Below are 20034 nucleotides of genomic sequence, written 5' to 3'. Positions count from 1 at the left end.
GTCCCCATCCCAGTGCCAGGTGTGGAGGGGGGGTGTCCCCATCCCAGTGCCAGGTGTGGAGGGGGGCTGTCCCCATCCCAGCACCAGATGTGGATGGGGGGGTGTCCCCATCCCAGCGCCAGGTGTGCACGGGGACTGTCCCCCCCCAGGACTGCCCCCCCTCCCCCCCCGAGCAGTTTTAGGACTAAGGGACCGTTCCAAACCCCCCGCCCCAAATACTCCTCCAACCCCCCCGACACCTCTCCAGCCTCCCCCCCCCCGCTCCGCCCCCCGCTCCCCAAACCCAGCCGGAGCCCGCAGCCGGAGCCCGCAGCCGGCGCGGAGCAGGCGGGGGAGGTACCGCGGCCGGGCCGCCCTCCCCGCCCGGCGCCGGGCGGAGCCACCGCAGCGGGGCCGCGGCGGGGCCGGGGCGCAGCGGGGCCGGGGCGGGGGCCGGGGCCGGGGCCGGGGCCGGGGCCGGGGCGGGGGCCGGGGCGGGGGCCGGGGGGGCTGAGCCATGCTGAGCCGTCTGGGCGCGCTGCTGCAGCAGGCGGTGGAGACGGTGAGCGGGGCCGGGGGTGGGAGGGGTGGGCGGCGCACGGCGGGATCGGGACCTGGAGCGGGACACGGGGCGGGGCGGGGCGGGGGGGGCTTCTCTCCACCGCTGACCCCGGCCCCGGTGTGCGCAGCGGGAGCCCAGCGTGGACCTGCTGGAAGCTTTCACCGAGCACTGGAAGGGCATCACCGGCTACTACCTGGAGGCGACGGGTGAGTGGGGTGTGGGGAGGGTCCCTCTGCCCTAGGATGGGGTCCCTGTGGTGTGGGAAGAGGGTCCCCATGTCCTGGCAGAGGGTCCCTGTGCCCTAAGATAGGGTCCTGGGAAGAAGGTCCCTGTGCCCAGGGAGGGGGTCCCCATGCCCTGAAGCAGGACCCCGTGCGCTGGGTCAGGGACCCCGTGCCCTGGGTCGGGACCCCACGCAGTAGCAGGGCACCGTGCCCACCCCAGTGCACCGCGGCTGACCTGGCATGTGGGGCTTTGGCATGGGACACCCACTCCTGTACCCGGCTGGGTGCTTGGCCCCGACCCCTCAGCACACCGGCGGGGTCGGCACGGGGGGTTTGGGTGGGTGCGGATTCCCCTGGGAGCGATTGCAGGCTGGGGCACGTCCCTCTCCGGGAGCACGCTGCTCTCCGGGAGCACTAAAAGCAGGGCCTGGAGAGCTTCAGCCTTTTCCCGGGCAGGATCTCGGTCCTTCCCGCTTGGCCCCCACCGCTCCATTCCCTCCTGGGCTGTGCCGGGGGGTCTCCAGGGCTGGCAGTGCCAGGCAGCACCCTGCAGCCCCCCGGGACAGCCGGCAGCTCCGACCGCGGCTCTGGCCTTGGCGGGGAGAGCCGGCAGCTTGCTAGGCCGTGAGCGGAAGGAGCAGCCTCGAGTGCTGCTGGGACTCCACCATCACATTGCCATCTAGCGTCGTCCCCGCTAATGGTAGTGGAAGGGGATTCTGGGCCAGCACGGCTCGGGGTGCTGCTGGCGAGCACCCCACGTTCGCACCTGGGCACCCCACCGTGCATTGTTCCCCTTGCCGAGCCCGGCGGCATGCTGCCGGTGCCTTGGGGGGGACATGCCGCAGCTCCCTCGATTCCTGTCTCCGCAGACGAGAGCATCCCTGCCAGACAGACGGACATTCCCTGGCGCCTCAAGCAGATGCTGGACATCCTGGTGTACGAGGAGAAGCAGCGCCCGGCGGGGGAGACCGGGCCGTGCCTCGAGTACCTGCTGCAGCACAAGGTCCTGGAGACCCTCGGCACGCTGGGCAAGGCGGAGGTGGGTGCACAGGCACCGGGAAAGCCGCTTCGGGGGGGGCGAGCCCCCCTGCGCTGCAGCACCCGCAGCCTTTTCCAGCTGCTTTGCATGCTGCTGCTCACTAATTTTAATTTTGAAGCTCTTCTAGCTGGGCAACGGGAGTTTGTGAAGCACAAACTGGTTGGGGTGCACGGCTTTTTTTGGGAGGGGCTAGATTGCTCGGTGTAAGATCCCCATTGGGATCCTTTCTGTTGCTCCTCCGAACGGCTCTTGCACCCCATCCCGTCCCTGCGTGCACGGGAAGGGTGTTTTTCACACCAGCAGCCTGTTTGCACAACTGGCACATCGCTGCTGGGGTTTGCAGGAAAGGTGTTTTTAGACAGCCCCCTCTCAAAGTAAATATTGCCCAAATGTAAGGGCTCCGCTCTTCCTTTGTTGCTAATAATAATGAGGCTCCCTATAAACAACCTTTTATTCAAACATAAGCAAACACTAGCGCAGCATGGGCTTCAGAAACGCCCGCTGGCCCTTCCGTGGCCGTGAGGATTTGGGTTTTTGGGGTGCTGAGATTTAACTCCCCATCGCTAGCATTGTAGCAGTGGGAAAGGGGAAATAACCCCCCTGTTTTTTTTTCCTCTGCAAGACAGCTCTATTCAGAGAACTGAGTTCAGTCCCTAATGGCTGAAGGGAGAGGAGCCCGGGGCCAGCGGGAGGTCCTGGGGGGTCCATGGATCCCTTAGCATCATTTTGGGGGGGCAAAACTGGGGTGTCTGCTTAGAGTGTTCTTGCAAGCCCCCCACAGTGACTGCAGGGTGACCCGGCAGGCGATTTGGGGCGATCAGGTACACAAACAGGTAACTGGGCTCTCGCTGATGCCTCTCCCCATCTCCCTCCCAGTACCCCCCCGGGATGAGGCAGCAGGTCCTCCTCTTCTTCAGCCAGGTGCTGGGGCAGGTCCAGCACCCGCTCCTGCACTACCTCAACGTGCACAGGCCGGTGCAGGTGAGCCCCGTTCCCCGGGGACTTGTTGGGGGCCGGTGCGAGGCCCCGGCTGGCGGTGCCGCCGGCGATGCCGTGTGCTGGGGTTGGCCGCGTCCCTGCCAAACGCTGCCGGGAACCGGTAATGGCACGGCACGGCAGTGGCCGGGCAGGGCGGGAGAGCAGCCGGCAGCCCAGCATCCCGCTCCCTGCTCTGCCAGAAGCTGCTCCAGCTCAGTGGCGACCGCCTGGGCTCCGGCACGGAGAAGGAGGAGGTGCAGTTCGCGGCCGTCCTCTGCACGAAGATCAAGCAGGATCCCACCCTGCTGGCATACATCCTGGAGGTGAGCAGCCCCTGGTGCTGGTGAGACACGTACGGGGTCATATACGGGGTTTGGCTCGTTTAATTGAGCTTTTTCACGTGCTTTGCAGTTCCATCCCCACTGCAAAGCTCCTCAGGGTGAGCGGGAGGAAGATGGTGGCTACGATGCTTTGCTGCTCCTCTTCCTCTCCAGGGCAAGAGCATCCTGAATGGGAGGAGAGCCCAGGAGCTGCCCGCCAGCCCCGTGGAAGAGGGTGCAGAGCATCCCGCAGGCACCGCTGCCGGCTCCCCCCGAGCCGAGCCCTCCCCGCTACGGAGGGACAGCAACCTCGTCACGTCTTTGGTGGGGCTCTGCAAGAGCAAGGTAGGGGGAAAGGGCTGGCAAGGAGGGGGACAGCGGGCACCGCCGGTCGTGTGACGCCACCTCTCTCCTCCTCCTCCTCGCAGAAGAGCAGGGTCGCGCTGAAGGCTCGGGAAAACCTGCTCTTGCTCGTCGGGCTCGCCCAGGAGGCGGCTGCTGCCTGCCTGGTGCGGAGCAGCGCCCTGTGCCAGCTGCTGACCGAGCATCTCTGTGACCTCTACAGCGCCGTGCCCGCCTGCACTGACCCCGCCGACGTCCTCGGCTTGGAGAGGGCCAGCTGGAGGTAAGGAGGGCACCGGGTAGGGTCACCCCAGGCACCGCCGAGGCTTTGCCGCAGCCCCACGTCCTCTACCCCGTGCAGGTCGCAGGGTGATGCTGCCGGCGAGGGGGTTTTCCCGGGGAAGGAAAGCCTGGCTGCCTTCTTCAGCTGGCTGGACTACCTCGATGAGCTGGTGATGGGCGCCCACCCGGTAAGGAGCACCCGTCCGGCCTTGCAGAGCCCGGGTAGCCCCCTGCCCACCCCACGGCTCAGCCTCTGCCGTCACCCACAGGTCGTGGCGGATGCCATCACCGAGGCCATGGAGGAAAAGTTTTTCCAAGGCATCCTGCAGCCGCAGCTCCTGCAGATGTGAGTGTCTGAAGCACAAGACAGCAGCTAAGGGAGAGTTTCTCTATCAAGGACCCCCTTGGGGCTGGGACGGTGGGGTTCCCCTTGCCTGCACCTCCTTTTTCCCTGCTGTGACGCTCCCAGGACACCCCTCGCAGCATCCCACCCTCTCCCCGGCAGGTCGGAGCTCACCGTCCTCAGCGCCACGGCCATGCTGACGGTCACGGTGCAGCAGATCCGCGCACCACCCCTGCTCCACCGCCTCGTGCTCTTCCTGCTGGGGCCCGACCGGCACCCCGAGACCCCTGGGGACTCCCCCCACCCTCTGCGCACCCAGCTCATCGACCGCTGCAACCACCTCTCCGATGAGGTGAGCCCCATCCTGGGCGGGGGGGACACGGGCCATGCCGGGGGGCTGTGCCGGTGGTCTCACCCCGCTCGCCGTGCCGCAGATCAGCCTGGCCAGCCTGCGGCTCTTCGAGGAGCTCCTGCGGAAACCCCACGAGCACGTGGCACGCAGCCTGGCGCTGAGGAACCTGGAGGCGAGGGGCTACCTGCAGCACGGACCCCCGGTGCCCGATGAGCGCGGATCCCTGGAGCCGGACCCCGACGAGGACGGGCTGTGAGCGGGTGGGACCGGGGCAGGGCGAGGGGGGCAGCCCCCCGGCACCCACCCGGCTAACACCGCTGTGCTGCGCCCACAGAGACTTAGAGGAGGATCCCTATTTCACCGACGGATTCCCAGACAGCGGCTTTGGGATGGCGAAAAAGCCTCTGCTGGGATCAGCCTCGTCGGGGAAGGGGCAAGTGAGCGAGGTGGTCAGCAGGTAGGGATTTGCAGGGGCTGCTCCGGCACGGGGGGGCTGCAGCCCCCTCCCCATCGCTCTCCCCTCTCTTCCAGCTTCCTCTGCCTGGTCCCCGAGGAGGCGAAGACCTCCTCATGCATGGAGGAAGGCGGCTACGACACCTACGTGCATGATGCCCTGGGCATGGTGAGCGGCTGGGGGCTGGGGGGGGTCCCCCATCCCCGGCGGTGCTGGCCACAGCTCTGGCTCTCACCCGCCATCACCCCCCCCACACCCCCCTGCCAGGTCCAGGCGTGCCATGCCAGCGCGGCCCCGTGGGGGTGGCCCCCGGCCCCCCGGCCCCTCGACGCCTGCCACCCCGAAGCGGCGTTTTACGAGGGCCATTTCCTCAAGGTGCTGTTTGACCGGATGACCCGGATCCTGGACCAGGTACGGGGGGGTGGCCGGTCGGGATGCCGGCGTTGTACCTGGGTCCCCGCCATGCTCTGCCCCCCGCTTCGGCATGGCTGGGGGGGAGCTTTTCCCCATGAAGGGCTCTCTGGGCTGGCACAGCCTTTGTCTTGGCTGGGGGGGTGCTTGAGCAGAGGGTGCATCGCCTTCCCATGGCTGTTGCCAGCCCCACGCCCCCAGGGACCCACAGCGGAGAGCGGCAAACCTCTTTCTGGGGTCCGGGACCCCCAATAGTGGGGGTAAAGTGGCCAAGAGCATCAGCAGCGTTTGCAGCCACTGAGGTCCTGTTGGTGGGGACGGGCTCAGGTCCCCACTGGGGGATGCCGGTGGGGGGGCACTGGTCGTGCCGGCTCCGGCTGAGTGTGTGTCCCCCCCCCGCCCCAGCCCTACAGCCTGAACCTGCAGGTGACCTCGGTGCTGTCCCGCCTGGCCGCCTTCCCCCATCCCCACCTCCACGAGTACCTGCTGGACCCCTACCTCAACCTGGCACCCGGCTGCCGCTCGCTCTTCTCCGTCCTCGTCAGGGTAATGTCACCTGCTGGGTTTGGGGGGGGACGGGGGACACCCCCTCGAAAGGGGGCCTGACTCTCCCCCCGCCGCCCATGCAGGTGATCGGGGACCTGATGCAGCGGCTCCAGCGTGTGCCCCATTTCAGGGCTAAGCTGCTCCTGGTGCGCCAGCAGCTCATGGGGTTGGAGCCCGGAGAGCAGTAAGTGCTGGGGGGGGGCACGGGATAGGGGCAATGCATGTCCTTTTGAGGGGGGGGTACCCCACGGAGCCCCCATTGCTCGTCTCCCCACAGGATGGACCACGCGATGCTCTTCAAGGGGGTGGTGGTGCTGGAGGAGTTCTGCAAGGAGCTGGCTGCTATCGCCCTGGTCAAGGGACCGCCGGAGGGGCCCCCCTGAGCTGCGGCTCCCAAGCCTCCTGCTGAGCACCCCCTCTTCGGCCGGGCTGCGGTGGCCACCGGGGATGGCCCAACCCATGTGCCGGTAGCCTCCGGTGGCCCTGCTCAGACCAGTACGTCCCCAAGAGCCGGGCACGGCGGTGGCACCCCGGGAAGGTCACCGTCCTCGCAGCGCCTGGCGAGGAGGAAGAGGAGGCGCAGAGTCCTTCACTGCTGCCTTGGCCAACCCGGAGGTGATGCCACCTCCCCGGTGCAGGACGTGGCCCCTCTAGGTGCAAAGTGAACCGTGCTGCGTTTCCTCCTGGGTGGTGGGTTCCTGCTCCCCCTGCCCCGTGTCGGAGTTGCCGCAAGCCCCCACCAACCTCAAGCAGGATTTTTTTTGGCAATAATCGGCTGCATGGGCACGGTGCTGTCTTCTGCCTGCGTGGGGCAATGCCACCCCCTCGGCTGCAATAACTCAATCATCTCCCCCGGCTCTGGGGCACCGGGCGGTGTGTGTGTGTGCGTGTTTGTGGCTCCTGCCTGGCAGGGATGGTGCACCCCGAACCCCGCACAGCCGGGCACTGTGTCCCCTGGGTGATGGGACTCTGCTACAATAAAGCCGTGAGCTCAGCACCACATGCTGTGCCCCTGCGTCTATACTGCACCCGTCCACCTTCCCAAGCATCCCTCAAAACCAGGCTCCCCACTTTCCCCCCCACGTCACCCCGCTTCAACCACAGCCAGGTGGATGCAAGAAGCAGCAGCCGGGTTTATTTCTGCTCTGGCTGGCTGTCGGCCCCCCCGGGCCCAGACATGGCACTGTGCCCTGCCCCAAAACATCCCCCCGGCAACGGACATGGCACCGTGCCCTGCCCCGAAACATCTCCCCGGCCACAGGCAGCACATCCCGGGGCTCTCGCCTTCGGCACTGCAAGCAGGACCCCCGGCCACATGTCCCGGTCGGACCCCCATGCCCAAAGCTGGGCTGCCGGGGCTTGCTGGGCACTAGCTGCGGACGGGCACCGCAGCCGCAGCACGGAGCCGCTGCAGGATCCGGCCCCTCAGGCTCTCCTCCTCCACATGCCACCAGCGGAAAGCGGGGCTGCGGGGCTCGGGGGGGGCAGCCCCGGGGCTGCTGGGTGGGATGCTCAGCAGCACGTTGAAGCAGACACCGTCAGCCCCCCCGGGACCCCCAGCCCGGTGCTGCAGCCCCAGTAGCCCCAGGGGTCCCGGGCAGGGGTCTGGCGGCAGGCAGTCCCGCAGCAGCCGCAGCACGGGCAGGCGGAGACCCCTGCGGAGCTCGGCTGGGGACGTGCCGCAGGCCACCACGGGTAGGTGGGGGGTCCCGGCCGTGCCCAGCAGCACCCAAAGGTCCCTGGCGTCGTTGGCGAAGGCCACCAGGAGCCGCAAGCAGAGCAGGGCGCAGGGCAGCTCCTGCGGTAGCGTGGGGGGGTGCGGGGGGCTGCGGCGGTAGCGGGCGGCGAGGTCCAGCAAGGGCAGGATGTCCAGGGCTCGCAGCGGCAGGGCACAGGGGTCCCCTGCCCACCACGCTGCTTGCAGGGACTCGGCGTCAGCCTCCTCCAGGGTCTTCAGGGTCCCGCCTGTGGGCAGAGAGACAGCGATGCCCCGGCACAGGGGTGGCGGGGGACAGTGGGACCCCGGCACTGGGCTGGCAGGGGGTGCCAGTGGCCGGTCATGGGGCTGGCGGGCGCACCAAGACCCCATTACAGGGCTGATATGGGGACACCGATACCCCAGCACAGGGCTTGTGGGGGGATGCCAGTACTGGCGATGGTGCTGGCAGGGGACAGCGATGCCCTGGCCCAAAGCTGGCAGGGGACACTGATGCCCATCATGGGGCTGGCAGGGGATGCTGATGCCCTGGCACAAGGCTTGCAAGGGACAATGATGCCCTGGCACAGGGTTGGCAAGGGATGCTGATGCCCATTATCAGGGTGGCAGGGGATGCCGATGCCCTAGCACAAAGGTGGCAGGGGACAGCGATGCCCTGGCAAAGGCCTGGCTGGGGATGCCAAAGCCCATCATGGGGCTTGCAGGGCACACCAATGACCTGGCACAGAGCTGGCAAGGGATGCTGATGCCCTGGCACAGGGCTGGCTGGGGATGGTGATGCCCATCGTGGGGCTAGCAAGGGACACCGATCCCCCGGCACGGGGCTGGCAGGGAATGCGCCAAGTGAGCCGCATCCTTCCCACACCCCTTCAGAGCACCAAACGGCACAGGCACGCACCGGTGGGCCGGGCGAGGAAGGCGAAGCGGATCCACGCCGGCCCCCTCTCCTCCAGCGCCAGCAAGGTGAGGGGTTCGCACTCCAGCCCCGTCTCCTCCTTCACCTCCCTCCGCATGGCGGCCACGATGCTCTCACCGGGCTCCATCCTCCCGGCCGGCAGGTACCACTTCCCGCGGCACTCGGGCTTGGCCTCCTGCACCAGCAGCACCCCGTCCTGCGGGGAGGAAGAGGGGTTGGGTGGGCACCGGGTGCCACCAGGGTGGGGGTCCCGCGGGGGCTGCCTCACCTCCTCGTTGAAGAGCACGGCCAGGACGACGTAGCAGGCGTTCCTCCCCAGGCGGACGGGGCCGGTGGGTGGGGGGGGACCCTCGAAGCTCGCCCCCACGTCCCAGCCACCGCCACCCAGCACCGCATCCAGCTCCGCCGTCGGAGCCTCCCCCATGGGACCGGGGGGCCCCGCAGGCTGGATGGGGAGGGAGGGGAGCAGAGCCCTCAGGCACCCACTCAGGGGGTAGCGGGGTTTTGGGGTGGGGAGGGCACCCCCCAGACGTGCAGGCGGGGGGACAGGGAGCCCCGGCGCTGGCTGGGCTGGAGGAGGCGATGAGGGAGGGGGTCCGGCGATTGCGGGGTGCACGGGGAGGTGCAATGTGGGAAGGGGTCTCCCAGGAGCTGCGGGGTGCTGGAGGGGAAGGGCTTGCTGGACTGGGGGACGTGGAGGGGGGTGTAACAGGGGAAGGATCTGCTGGGCTGGGGGGGGACGTAGCAGGGGAAGAGCTCGGTGGCCTTCGCGATGCAGGGAGGGGTGCAGTAGGGAAAGGGTCTGCTGGACTGGGGGACGCCCAGGGGGGCGCAGGAGGGGAAGGGCTGGCTGGACTGCAGCGCGTAGGAAGGGAAATAGTAAGGGAAGGGGTCGCTAGGCTTGGGGAGGCGGGGGGGGCTGCGGTAGTGGCAGGGCTTGCTGGACTGGGGGAGGCATGGGGGGGCACAGTAGGGGAAGGGCTGGCTGGACTGCAGGGTGTAGAGGGGGCTGTAGGGAAAGAGCTCGCTGGATTTGGGGATGCAGGGAGAGCTGCGGTAGAGGAAGGGCTGGCTGGACTGCAGGACGCACGGGAAGCTGAAGTAAGCGAAGGGTTTGCTGGACTGGAGGAGGTAGGGGGGAAAGGGTTTGCTGGACTGGGGGACGCTGGGGGGAAAGGGGCGGCTAGACTGGGGGATGCTGGGGGAGAGGGGCCTGCTGGACTGGGGGATGCCCGGGGTGGGGTAGGAGAAGGGCTCGCTGGGCTGCGGGGTGCACGGAGGGCTGGCCCAAGGGCAGGGATCGGCGGGCTGGGGGGGCCAGGGCGTGCTGGACTGCAGGGCGCTATAGGGGAAGGGCTGGTCAGCGTATGGGGTGCATAGGGGGAAAGGCGCGGGGGACCGCGGGGTGCAGGGGGGCGAACTGGGCTGCAGGGTGCAACGGGGGAAGGGCGAGCTGGGCTGCGGGGTGCGAGGGGGGGTGCTGGGGTGCAGGGTGCGAAAGGGGGTGCAGGGGTGCAAGGGGGGTGCTGGGTTTCAGGGTGCGAAAGGGGGTGCTGGGGTGCAAGGGGGGTGCTGGGTTTCAGGGTGCGAAAGGGGGTGCTGGGGTGCAGGGTGCGAAAGGGGGTGCTGGGGTGCGAGGGGGGGTGCTGGGGTGCAGGGTGCGAAAGGGGGTGCTGGGGTGCGAGGGGGGGTGCTGGGGTGCAGGGTGCGAAAGGGGGTGCTGGGGTGCGAGGGGGGGTGCTGGGGTGCAGGGTGCGAAAGGGGGTGCAGGGGTGCGAGGGGGGGTGCTGGGGTGCAGGGTGCGAAAGGGGGTGCTGGGGTGCAAGGGGGGGTGCTGGGGTGCGGGGTGCAAGGGGGGTGCTGGGGTGCAGGGTGCAAAAGGGGGTGCTAGGGTGCAAGGGGGGGTGCTGGGGTGCAAGGGGGGGTGCTGGGGTGCAGGGTGTGAAAGGGGGTGCTGGGGTGCAAGGGGGGGTGCTGGGTTGCAGGGTGCGAAAGGGGTTGCTGGGGTGCGGGGTGCAAGGGGGGGTGCTGGGTTGCAGGGTGCGAAAGGGGGTGCTGGGGTGCGGGGTGCAAGGGGGGTGCTGGGGTGCAGGGTGCGAAAGGGGGTGCTGTGCTGTGGGGTGCAGCGGGAGAAGGGGCTGCGGGGCTGCAGGGCGCAGCGGGAGGCGCAGCAGCAGAGAAGGGCCTGCTGCCTTGCGGGGGAGGGCACTAGGGCGAGGGTTTGCAATAGGGGAAGGGGTTGGGGGGGCTGCGGGGTGCAGCGGGGAAGGGTTTGGGGTGCAGTAAGGGAAGGGGTTGGGGGGGCTGCGGGGTGCAGCGGGGAAGGGTTTGGGGTGCAGTAAGGGAAGGGGTTGGGGGGGCTGCGGGGTGCAAGAGGGGGAGGGCTGGGGTTGCAGGGTGCAGCAGGGGAAGGGTTTGGGGGCTGCGGGGTGCACGGGAGGGGGTTTGGGGGTGCGGGGAGGGGTGCAAGGCGCCCGCAGCCCCCGCCTCCCCGCGCGCATGCGCCGGGGAACTCACCGCGTCCCGGGGCTCCGCCGCGCGGCCCCCCCCGCCCACTTCGCTCGCCGCCTATTGGCCGTCCGGCGAGGCCAGCTCGCTTCCCATTGGTTAGTCCTGTCGCCACTTCCCCGCACGGCTGCGGGGCGGGGCTTAGCTTTAAAGGAGCCGGCAGGGGCGGGGAAAGGCTGGCGGGGGCGCGCGCGCGGTGCGCGGGCGGTGCGCGCTGCGCGCGGCGCCGATTGCGCGGCGCTGATTGCGCGGCGCTGATTGCAGGGTGCTAATTAATTGCAGGGTGCGTGGCGTGCACTGCGCAGCCCCCGGTCCAGCTCCTGCAGCGCGGGGTGCGGCTGGTGCAGGGACAGAGGCACCGGGTCCGCGGACGGGGCCGGTTCTGCCCTTGGGATGAGCTGTTGCGCCGGTTGCTTCCCGGGGGCAGGGCAGGATGGAGCTGCCCCCGGGGACCCCGAACTTCCGGGCAGCGGTGAGCCGCCACGTCCCGATGTTTTCCAGCTCTCTGTGAGGCTGCCGGCACAGAGACCGCGCCAAACTCATCTCACCAGTGGCCTCAGCCAGTTGCCAACAGCTGGGAGCGCCCCGTGCCACCGGGGAGCACAGCCAGACCCTGGCTGGGCCACCCCACCCCGTCCGCGGGCCACCGGGGCATCCCTGACCGGGGATGGGGATGAATGGGCCGACGCGGCGCAGGAGGGAGAGGCCAAGGCGAGCGCTGGTGCTGCCGGCGGCCCCGGCACGCTGCAGACACTTTATTCCCCAGCTGCCCCGCTCCCACCCCGAGCACCCCTGGGCGATCACGGAGCAAAGCACCAAGCGAGGGGTGGCCGGCCCCGGCTCCCCGCGGCGTCTCGGCCGTGGCCGTGGCCCGCAGCGCTGGCTTTGTTCGAGCATCCTCCCGGCGTGCCGTGGCCGCCTCACTTGTAGCCCCGCAGGACTCCTACGGCCTCCCGCACAGCGGAGAAGATCATGCCGTCCAGCTGCAAGGGTGCAAAGAGGGGGTCAGCACTGCTCACCCCACACCGGGACCCCCCCACAGCCCCCAGAGTGCCACCCACTCACCTGGGCATGGAGCTGGCGCGCGGCCCCGGGCGGGTGGGTGCTGTAGTCCCGGAGGCGAGCGGTGTTCTCCGGCGAGAGGAACCGCTGCTCCACGCTGATGGTGCCGGTGAGACTCTGCACCTGCCCGTGGCACAGCGGCGTCAGGGGCCAGGGCTCGGCCGTGCCTCAGTTTCCCCAGGGGGCTTTGGCACAGCCAAATAGCTGTCCCCGGGGGGGGTTGCAGAGGTGCCTACCTGGTGGGGAGCCCCGGCGGGGACCAGCACCGCATCCCCCAGGAACTGGAGAAGGGTCCAGCCGCTCACCCCACACTCCTCACGCAGCCGTCTCCGCAGTGAGAGGTCCAGGTAGTGGTTGGGGGGCTCCGCCGTGGCCGCCCCCTCCTGCCCTTGGTCCTTGCACGCCTGCGGGGGCCGGGGGTGAGCGGAGCTGGGGGCCGGGGGGTCCAGGGCGGAGCTGGGGGGTGATGGCACCCACCTTCTGCAAGAAGTCTCGGATGCGGCTGGCATCCTCGGCACGGAAGATGTGCCACAGGGCACCGGGCCGGCTGTCGGCATCCCAGAGCCGATCCTTCAGCGGCGCATCCACACCGTCGGCATCGACTTGCAGGAGCAGGTCTGGGGGCAGAGGGGTGCTCAGGGGGAGCTGGGGAAGGGGGCCGGGGTGGGGGGACCCCCGCATGCTCCCATCTTACCCTGCTGTGCCGCCGGCCGCTCGGGCAGCCCTGCTGCGGCGTGCACCAGGACGCTGATGGAGTCGGCTGCCTCCACCGTCAGGTTTTTGGTCCCAATGGTCCGGTCCTGGGGATGCACGCCTGCAAGCAGGAATGGGGCGGTGGGCGAGGGGTGAGCATCGTCATGGGTTGGGGGAGCCCAGCTCACCCCACCCCACCCCGGGCACCACAGTCCTGCCGGGCGGCACTCACCGTAAGCCACGCAGACACGCGGGCGCAGCCAGCGCTGACCCCGCTGGCCCCGCAGGTAGGTGGCCAGGTTGAGGCGGCCGGCGGGCCCGCAGTACTCCGGCAGCGGCAGGCTGGCGCTCAGGTTGGCGGCCCTGTGGCACAGGCACGGTGCTCGATGCCGGGGCACGGGGTACCGGCACTGGCAGAGCTGCCCCACTGCCTCCCACCCTGCTCGCTGCATCCCACACTGGGATGCACCCCACTGCTGCAGGGGCTGGCACCCAGCTGGCGAGGGGAGGGGGCACCGGGCTGCTGGGGAGGGGGGAACCCCCCGCCCCGGTGGAGCCTCTGCTGTCACCTACCGGCACAGCTCCATGTCCCCAAAGCCACTCTCCAGCTTCAGCAGGTCCCCACCGCCCGTCTCCGGCTGCGGGGTTGCTGCGGGATGGAGCATGGCATCACACACAGGGATCCTGGCGTCGTGCCGCCGGGCACCTCCCGGGGAGGGAGGGATACACAGGCTGGGTCATCCCTCCCCTTCCACCTCGGAATCACACTTGGGACCCCACAAACTCATTACATACTTACCCGCGCTGGCGGTGAAGCCGTCCCAAAAGTCCCGGCTGCTCATCCTGACGCGGCTCACCGGTGCCCGCAGGTTCACCGCCTCCACCGCCTGCTCCCCCCGGGCCGGGCGGAAGGATTCCGGCCCCCACAGCTGCCCCTCCAGCCTCTTCTGCAGCCCTGAAACAAGGACGGGCTGCCGGGGCAGCCGGGGCTCAGCAGGGCCGGGGGGGCCGGGGGGGTCCGCTGTGCTGCCACGCATCCCCGGCGCATGCCGGGGGGCTCACCTGGCCCCGCTGCCAGTGCTCCTGGAAGAGCTTGTAGTTGCTGGCGTGGCCGGGGTCGTGCAGCCAGAGTAGCCCGCTGGGTGCCAGGGTGCAGTGGGAGCTGGGGGGGCCGGGGGGACCGGGTGGGCTGGGGGGGCTCAGCTCGCCCCCCACTTGCCTCTCCTGGATCTTCCTCTCCACCACGCGAGCGATGATGCTGTCCAAGATGCTGGTCAAGCGGTTGTCCTGGGGGTGGGGGGGTGTGCAAGGGGGGAGTGCCATCAGCTCACCCTGGCCCCCCCAGCCCTGCCGAGGGGTGTCGGGGGGGCAGCACGGGGCGGGGTGCCCTGCCCACCCCGGGACTCACGTTGGGCAAGGCGGGCGAGACGGGGGCGAAGGCCATGCGCACCCCGTCCTGCCCCAGGCACAGCTTGACGGCGGTGGAGGCGAGGAGGTCGCAGAGGGTGGCCGTCTGCACGGCCCCCCGGGGGGGCGGCTGAACGGGCGATGGTGGCCCCTCCTCGGGGATCTCTGCTCGGGGTGGGGGAAAAAGGGGTCAGGGCTGCCCGCGCCCTCCTCTGCCTCTCGCCCCCCAGCCAGCACCCCGGAGGGGATGCGGTGCAGCGTCCCCGACCCCCCCAAAGCGGGGCTGTCCCCACAGCGGGGGGGCCACAGCCGGTCCTACCTTCCTTGATGGGCCGGGAGGTGTCAGCTTGGCCATCGCTGCTGGGTGGGAGGGTGGGCTCTGCAGCCCCTGGCAGCTCCTGAAACACCCCGGTCCATGCAACAGCCATGTCCCCTGTCCCCTGTCCCCTGTCCCCAGGGCTGGGCCCCTCCCTGGCATCATGCACAACCCCCCCACCAGGCACCCTTTTGCAATGGTTGGGGTGCACCTGCATCCCCCTCTTCACCCCCATCCATGGCCCCCCCGTACCTGGCTGCTCCCCGGGGGCTCTGCTGGGCTCTGCTCCACAGCCCCCTCCCTGCAGGGACAGCGCGACTCGATGCCGAACTTGGCCCGGACCTCGTGCAGAAGCTTCCAGAGTCGGGTCAGGACTGGGGACGGATGGGGACAGACAGGTCAGCTCTGGGCAGCGGGCAGAGGGGGGGCCCTGGGGCTGGGGGGGGGCGTCACTCACCACAGGTGGGGATGAACTGTGTGGGGACGAGGGATGCGACGTGGTGGTCTTGCCCAGGGATGCACTCAGGCGGCTGCACCAGACCCTCTGCATCAGAGAGAGGGTGCGTTCGTCCCCCACCAAGCCCCCCGTGGGGCTGACACCCCCTTTGCAAACCCCCCCCCCCCCCCCCATCCCCGTACCGTGGCCGTCAGCCTCCCGCCTGCTGCGGTGGCAGTCGGGGCACAGCTGGAAGCCACATCTGGCACAGCTCCAGTGGGAGTTGAAGAAGCCGCGCTGGCAGGCATCGCAGAGCTGGGGGGCTCCTTCCCCCCGCCTCCAGGCTGTCACCCCTGCGGGAAACACAGCCCTCAGCCTCCCCAGTGCCCCCAGTCTCACCCCCCACCCCAGTCCCCGCTTACCCTCGGGCCCACCGGGGGCTCCCGGCCACGTGTCCCTGTCCCTGCGGACGGCCTCGCAGAAGGGGTCCCCGAGGACCCCCAGCAAGTACTTGGCCAGGCAGAGGCTGCTGCCCGCGCTCCTGCTCCCTCGCTCGGGGCCGGCCGCCTCCAGCCGCAGCCTCTCCCTCTCCGCCTCCCCCAGGGTGCAGAAGCCATCAACGCTCAGCTCCCCGCCGTCCCCGAAGGCAAACCTGCGGGAGAGAGGGGATGGGAGGGGGTGCTCAAAAGTGGGGTGACAGGAGAGGATGCTCAAAAGTGGGATGATGGGAGAGGATGCTCAAAAGTGGGGTGACGAGAGAGAATGCTCTAAAGTGGGGCGATGAGAGAGAATGCTCAAAAGTGGGGTGACAGGAGAGGATGCTCAAAAGTGGGGCGACGAGAGAGGATGCTCAAAAGTGAGGTGACAGAAGAGGATGCTCAAAAGTGGGGCGACGAGAGAGGATGCTCTAAAGTGGGATGACGGGAGAGGATGCTCAAAAGTGGGGCGACGAGAGAGAATACTCTAAAGTGGGGCGATGAGAGAGAATGCTCAAAAGTGGGGTGACAGGAGAGGATGCTCAAAAGTGGGGTGATGGGAGAGGATGCTCAAAAGTGGGGTGACAGGAGGGGATGCTCAAAAGTGGGGTGACAGGAGAGGATGCTCTAAAGTGGGGTGACGTGAGGGGATGCTCCAAAGCGGGATGATGGGAGAGGATGCTCCATGCATCCCGACATGGGCTGCTGGTAGCCCCCCGCCCTGGGCAGGGCTGTGAGCTCCCCAGGAACCCCGGGCTCACCTGCGGAAGTGCAGCAGTCTGCAGGTGCTCTCGGGGGGATCCTCCTCCTCTCCCTCGGGGTCCCCCGCGGCCCGGACGGCGCAGGCACAGCACCGCGGGATGCTCTCGGGCAGGGCGGTGCAGGGCACGCTCTGCAGGCACCACGGCTCCTGCGGTTCTGGGCCGGCATGGCTCGGCGAGTCTGGGGGAGACGGGAGGTACTTTGGGACACCGTGCATGGGGACACACCAGCCGGGAGGGACTGGCACGCCACGGCGGGGGCTGGAAACTGGGCCAGAAAGTAGGGCTGGAAAGTAGGGCTGGAGATCTGCAGAGGTCAGGGCTGAGATGCCGGCACCTCCCCGAGGAGGGCTCCGACCCAGTGACGGCGCTTGCCACCCCCCGGGCATCACACCCGAGGGTGCTGCGCTGTCCCAAAGGGCCATTTCTATAAATCCCCACCCTGGGAGTTGCTGCCAGACCCAGCCGTGTCAGGAAAAACCCAAGCGCAGCAGGTTTCCCAGCCCTCACATGTTCTCAGCTCACGCTGTGGGCGCTGGGAACCGGGATGCGAAACTTCCCCGGGGACTGGGTGCTGCCGCTGCCCTCTCCCTGGACCCACCGTGCACCCCCCTGCCTTACCTCCCTCTCCCAGCTCCATCATCCTCTTCTCCGGGTCCCCTCCACTCTCAGTGCCATCACCCGGGCATGCCACAGCCACGCGCTCGGTGGCCTTCGTGCCACGTTTGGCCGCCCCAGCACCCTCACCGGCAGCGCGGGGTCCGTCGGCAGTGCCGTGCGGGCGCTTGGCCGAGCGCTTGCCCTCGCCGCCTGACTCGGGGCCACTGTCCCGCCGGGGAGCCATGCAGCGCGGCAGCGACTGCTCCGAGTGCCGCGTCAGCCAGGTCTTCTTCAGCTTGGTGTGGTTGCTGGGTGGGCATGGAAAACGGCCCCCGGGGATGCCCAGGGTGGGCTCGAAGGGACCGAGCACCCCGCAGCCCACCCCCGGGCACCCATCGCAGCCCGGTGTGGTGCAGAGACAAGCCGGGGGTGGCTCCGGCTTGGCAAGGGCCAGTGGGTAGTGTCCGTCCGTGAGCGGAGGTGATGGGTCGGGCTCCCCCGGTCCCGGCGGCGAGCCGGGCTGGAGACTTTGGTACACCAGGCACTCATCTTTGGGCTCAGAGGGCCGGCCTGGCCCCGGCTCTGGGGGGAAATCAGCGGCGTGGAGCCGTGTGCCCACCCAGGGGCCCCCGCAGCCCCCCGCCATGCTGGGCTGCAGAAGGAAGAGGGGGTGGCTGGCGCTGGGGGGGGACGTGCGGGCATGGGGAGCGGTCACCACCGAGCTGCCCCCCGCTCGGCCATCCCTCCACAGGGCTTCCGGCAGCTCCGGCACCGCCGGCTCCCCCTCCCCGTCTCCGTCCTGCCCCGCCTGGCCCTTGCCCAGCAGCTGCGATGGCGCTTGGTCCTTGGCCGGAGGGTGGAAGCCGGGCTCTTTCTTCGGGTAAAACTCCTGGAGGGGAGCAGAGGGGCTGTCAAGGCTGGTGTCACCCCAGATGTGGGTCCCTGTCTCTGCCTCCATCACCCACATCATTAGGAGGTGGTGATAGGGAGCATCCAGTGGCCCTGCCTCAGTTTCCCCACCACCATCCTCCCGAGCTGGGCAGCTGCCCGGTGCTTTCCAGCCCCAGGTGGCCGAGCCTGTGGGGTGCCCCTGTTACCCCTGCCCGCGTGGGAAAGGAATGGGGAGCCGCAGCGGCGCGGGGTGCGACAGGCGCACCCATGGGCTGACGGCTCTGCCTTCCGCCGCCTCCGTGCCGCGGCTCCTGCCGCCGTGACTCAGCCCGGGGGCTTGCATCACGCCCCGGAGCCGCCCCGGGGAGGAGAGCATCATCCCCCCAGGGGCGCATTGCCCCATCCCTCGGGCGGCTGGGACCCCCCTGCCACTGCGCTGCGGGAGCGAGCCGGGGGGCTGCGTCCCGCTCGGGGGCTGCAGACGCCGGGTGCAGCCCGGCCCTGCCCTGGGCACGGGTGCCAGCATTGCCTTTCGCAACCCGCCGCACCCAGCCGGGTTCAGCTGAGGCTGGAGCCCGTCGTCACCCAAGGGAGCCAGGATGCATGGGGGAGCCGAGCCTCGAGCATCCCCACTCCGGAGCCAGGCCGTGGGAGCCAGAGCCATGCCGCCATCGGAGCCAGGCGCCGGCATGGCCATCTGGCATTGCCTACCTTGTTCCCTGAGCTGGAACCGTCGTCGAAGGGGGCCGGAGCCGCCTTGCACCTCGGTGGGAGACCCAGGTAGAGGGGCTGGCCCCAGGCGGGTGCGTAGGAGCCCAGGCGCCAGTCCATGCCGGTGAAGCTCCCATCGCCCATCGCCCCCGGTCCCTCCAGCCCCCCGCCGCCGAACGGGGGGTCAGCCGGGGGTCCGGTGGGCAGCAGCGAGGACAGGAGGAAGGGGCTGTGCTTGGCCTCCACGAGGAAGGGGCAGTGGCGGAAAGCCGGGGGGTCGCTGACCCCGTCCCCTGCAGCGGCACGGGGCTTGCCGGTGGTGCCGGGGTGCTGGCTCTCCAGCCCTGGGAAGGGCAGGGGGTAGCGGTGGTACGCGTGGCTGTAGAGGGCCAGGGGGGCCAGCACGGCCTCAGCCCACCGCGGCCCCGGGCGCTCCTTGCAGGGCTCAGGCCAACCCGCCTTGGGTTGCCCGTTCCTGGGCGGCGGCAGCAGCGGCGGGAGCTCGGCTCCGTCCTTGGGGCGGCACAGGGCGTCCCGCCGGCACGGCGGGGCCGGTGGGTAGGGGTAGCCCAGCCGGCCACCGGTGAGCTCCCGGCCCGACCCCAAGCATCCCTCGGAGCTCCTCCAGGGACACCCCTTCTCCATGCCGTAGCTCAGCTTGCCGGGCTCCTGGTAGCCCGGGAGTCCCAGCTCGGTGGCAGTGCTCTGGGGCAGGACCACCCCACTGCTCTCCATCCCCCGGGCATCCTGCGCTGCCTCCTGGGCTCTCCTCCACTGCAGCGGGGTCTCCCCCATCCTCGCATCGCTGGCCATGCCGCTCCGCCGCTCATGTGGTGCTCAGCGCTATCCGGGGCTGGCCGGACCCTGTGGGCAGGGAGCGGGGCATCAGCTGGGCATGCCGCACAGCACCGGTCCCTGCCTGAATGCTGCCAGAGCAGCCACGCACCGGTTGCAACGGGGGGGAAACTGAGGCACGGGGTTGGTGGGGGTTGGTGCTGGGGGGGGACGGTTTCAACCCCCCAGCTCCATCCTTCCATGCCAGATGGGAGGCTCCCCGGCACAGCGAGGGGATCCCAGGCTCCCATGCCCCAGTGGGATGCCCGATCCGGGTGGGCACATGGCTGGGGCGTGGGTCCCCACCCCTCCTGCGCCCAGCCCAGCGGGGCTGGCGGCCGGGACGCACCTCGCGCCCACCCGTCCCTCCGCGCCCAGCCTGGCCCTGCGCCCGGCCGCTGGCACCCAGCGTGGGGAGGCCTTGCCCCGCGCAGGTATTTGCCTCCGGCCGGGGCTGGGCTGCGCTTCCCAGGAGGGCTTGCAGCGAGGGGGGAGCTCCCAGCTCCCAGAGGCCCCTCCTGGTAGAAACGCCTGGGGAGATTTGCTGGATTTAACACTCCTCCGGGACCCAGGCCACACGCAGACGCGGGGTTCAGAGCCAGTGCTTGCAGCAGCCGGCGATGGCATCCCTTCCCGGCGGAGCGAACGCCTGTCCCCCAGCCCTCCCTGCCCAGCGGCCGGAGAAGCCGAGGGGAACAGGCGCGGGGTCACTCGGCTCCAAGCCACTGCTGCAAAATCGCAGCCCTGTTCCATGGTGGGACAGAGCTGCCTCGATGGCCGGGCCGGCAGCCGGGATGGGGACAGGGGCTGGAGCATGGGACAGGAGGAGTGTGTGTCCCCAGGGCTGTCTGTCCCCCTCGCGTCCCCTGACCGG

General features: G+C 69.4%; 3 protein-coding genes across 3 annotated transcripts; 1 reads left to right on the top strand and 2 right to left on the bottom strand.

The window, feature by feature from the left end:
- Nucleotides 1–496: 496 nt before the first annotated feature.
- FHIP2B (FHF complex subunit HOOK interacting protein 2B) lies at nt 497–6769 on the top strand. The gene is made up of 17 exons (XM_059831457.1): nt 497–541; nt 669–747; nt 1635–1804; nt 2681–2785; nt 2983–3105; nt 3277–3447; nt 3531–3727; nt 3806–3914; nt 3996–4072; nt 4232–4421; nt 4504–4673; nt 4756–4878; nt 4953–5043; nt 5143–5286; nt 5692–5832; nt 5916–6016; nt 6110–6769. The coding sequence occupies exons 1-17, from the start codon at nt 497–499 to the stop codon at nt 6213–6215; spliced, it is 2142 nt and encodes a 713-aa protein (XP_059687440.1). The 3' UTR covers nt 6216–6769.
- Nucleotides 6770–7201: 432 nt separating this feature from the next.
- Nucleotides 7202–8889, bottom strand: NUDT18 (nudix hydrolase 18). Its single transcript, XM_059831567.1, has 3 exons — nt 8734–8889; nt 8448–8661; nt 7202–7797 (listed from the first exon to the last, which is right to left on the bottom strand). The coding sequence occupies exons 1-3, from the start codon at nt 8887–8889 to the stop codon at nt 7202–7204; spliced, it is 966 nt and encodes a 321-aa protein (XP_059687550.1).
- A 62-nt stretch (nt 8890–8951) lies between these two features.
- On the bottom strand, nt 8952–19165 carry HR (HR lysine demethylase and nuclear receptor corepressor). Its single transcript, XM_059831399.1, is given in 20 exon segments — nt 8952–9807; nt 11605–11744; nt 11746–11889; nt 11892–11956; nt 12039–12158; nt 12272–12439; nt 12513–12637; nt 12730–12849; nt 13302–13377; nt 13528–13699; nt 13791–14015; nt 14137–14300; nt 14455–14530; nt 14704–14825; nt 14909–14995; nt 15091–15240; nt 15310–15539; nt 16125–16305; nt 16746–17613; nt 18327–19165. Coding segments are annotated over 20 exon segments (4902 nt in total). The 5' UTR covers nt 19140–19165.
- Nucleotides 19166–20034: the final 869 nt, after the last annotated feature.

This window comes from Gavia stellata, chromosome 31 (genome assembly GCF_030936135.1).
Source record: "Gavia stellata isolate bGavSte3 chromosome 31, bGavSte3.hap2, whole genome shotgun sequence".
Classification (NCBI taxonomy): Eukaryota; Metazoa; Chordata; class Aves; order Gaviiformes; family Gaviidae; genus Gavia; species Gavia stellata.
The sequence above is the reverse complement of the archived record's forward strand: the minus strand, read 5'-3'. Positions and strand labels throughout refer to the sequence as shown.

What these genes read in the sequence shown, in the direction of transcription:
- NUDT18 (XM_059831567.1), bottom strand. Translation starts at nt 8,889, where the DNA reads ATGGGGGAGGCTCCGACGGCGGAGCTGGATGCGGTGCTGGGTGGCGGT. An exon ending in CCGTGCTCTTCAACGAGGAG is followed by an intron (nt 8,662 to 8,733) that starts GTGAGGCAGCCC and finishes TCCTCCCCGCAG; the next exon opens with GACGGGGTGCTGCTGGTGCA. An exon ending in CTTCCTCGCCCGGCCCACCG is followed by an intron (nt 7,798 to 8,447) that starts GTGCGTGCCTGT and finishes CTCTGCCCACAG; the next exon opens with GCGGGACCCTGAAGACCCTG.
- FHIP2B (XM_059831457.1), top strand. Translation starts at nt 497, where the DNA reads ATGCTGAGCCGTCTGGGCGCGCTGCTGCAGCAGGCGGTGGAGACG. An exon ending in GCACGCTGGGCAAGGCGGAG is followed by an intron (nt 1,805 to 2,680) that starts GTGGGTGCACAG and finishes TCTCCCTCCCAG; the next exon opens with TACCCCCCCGGGATGAGGCA. An exon ending in TGGGGCTCTGCAAGAGCAAG is followed by an intron (nt 3,448 to 3,530) that starts GTAGGGGGAAAG and finishes TCCTCCTCGCAG; the next exon opens with AAGAGCAGGGTCGCGCTGAA.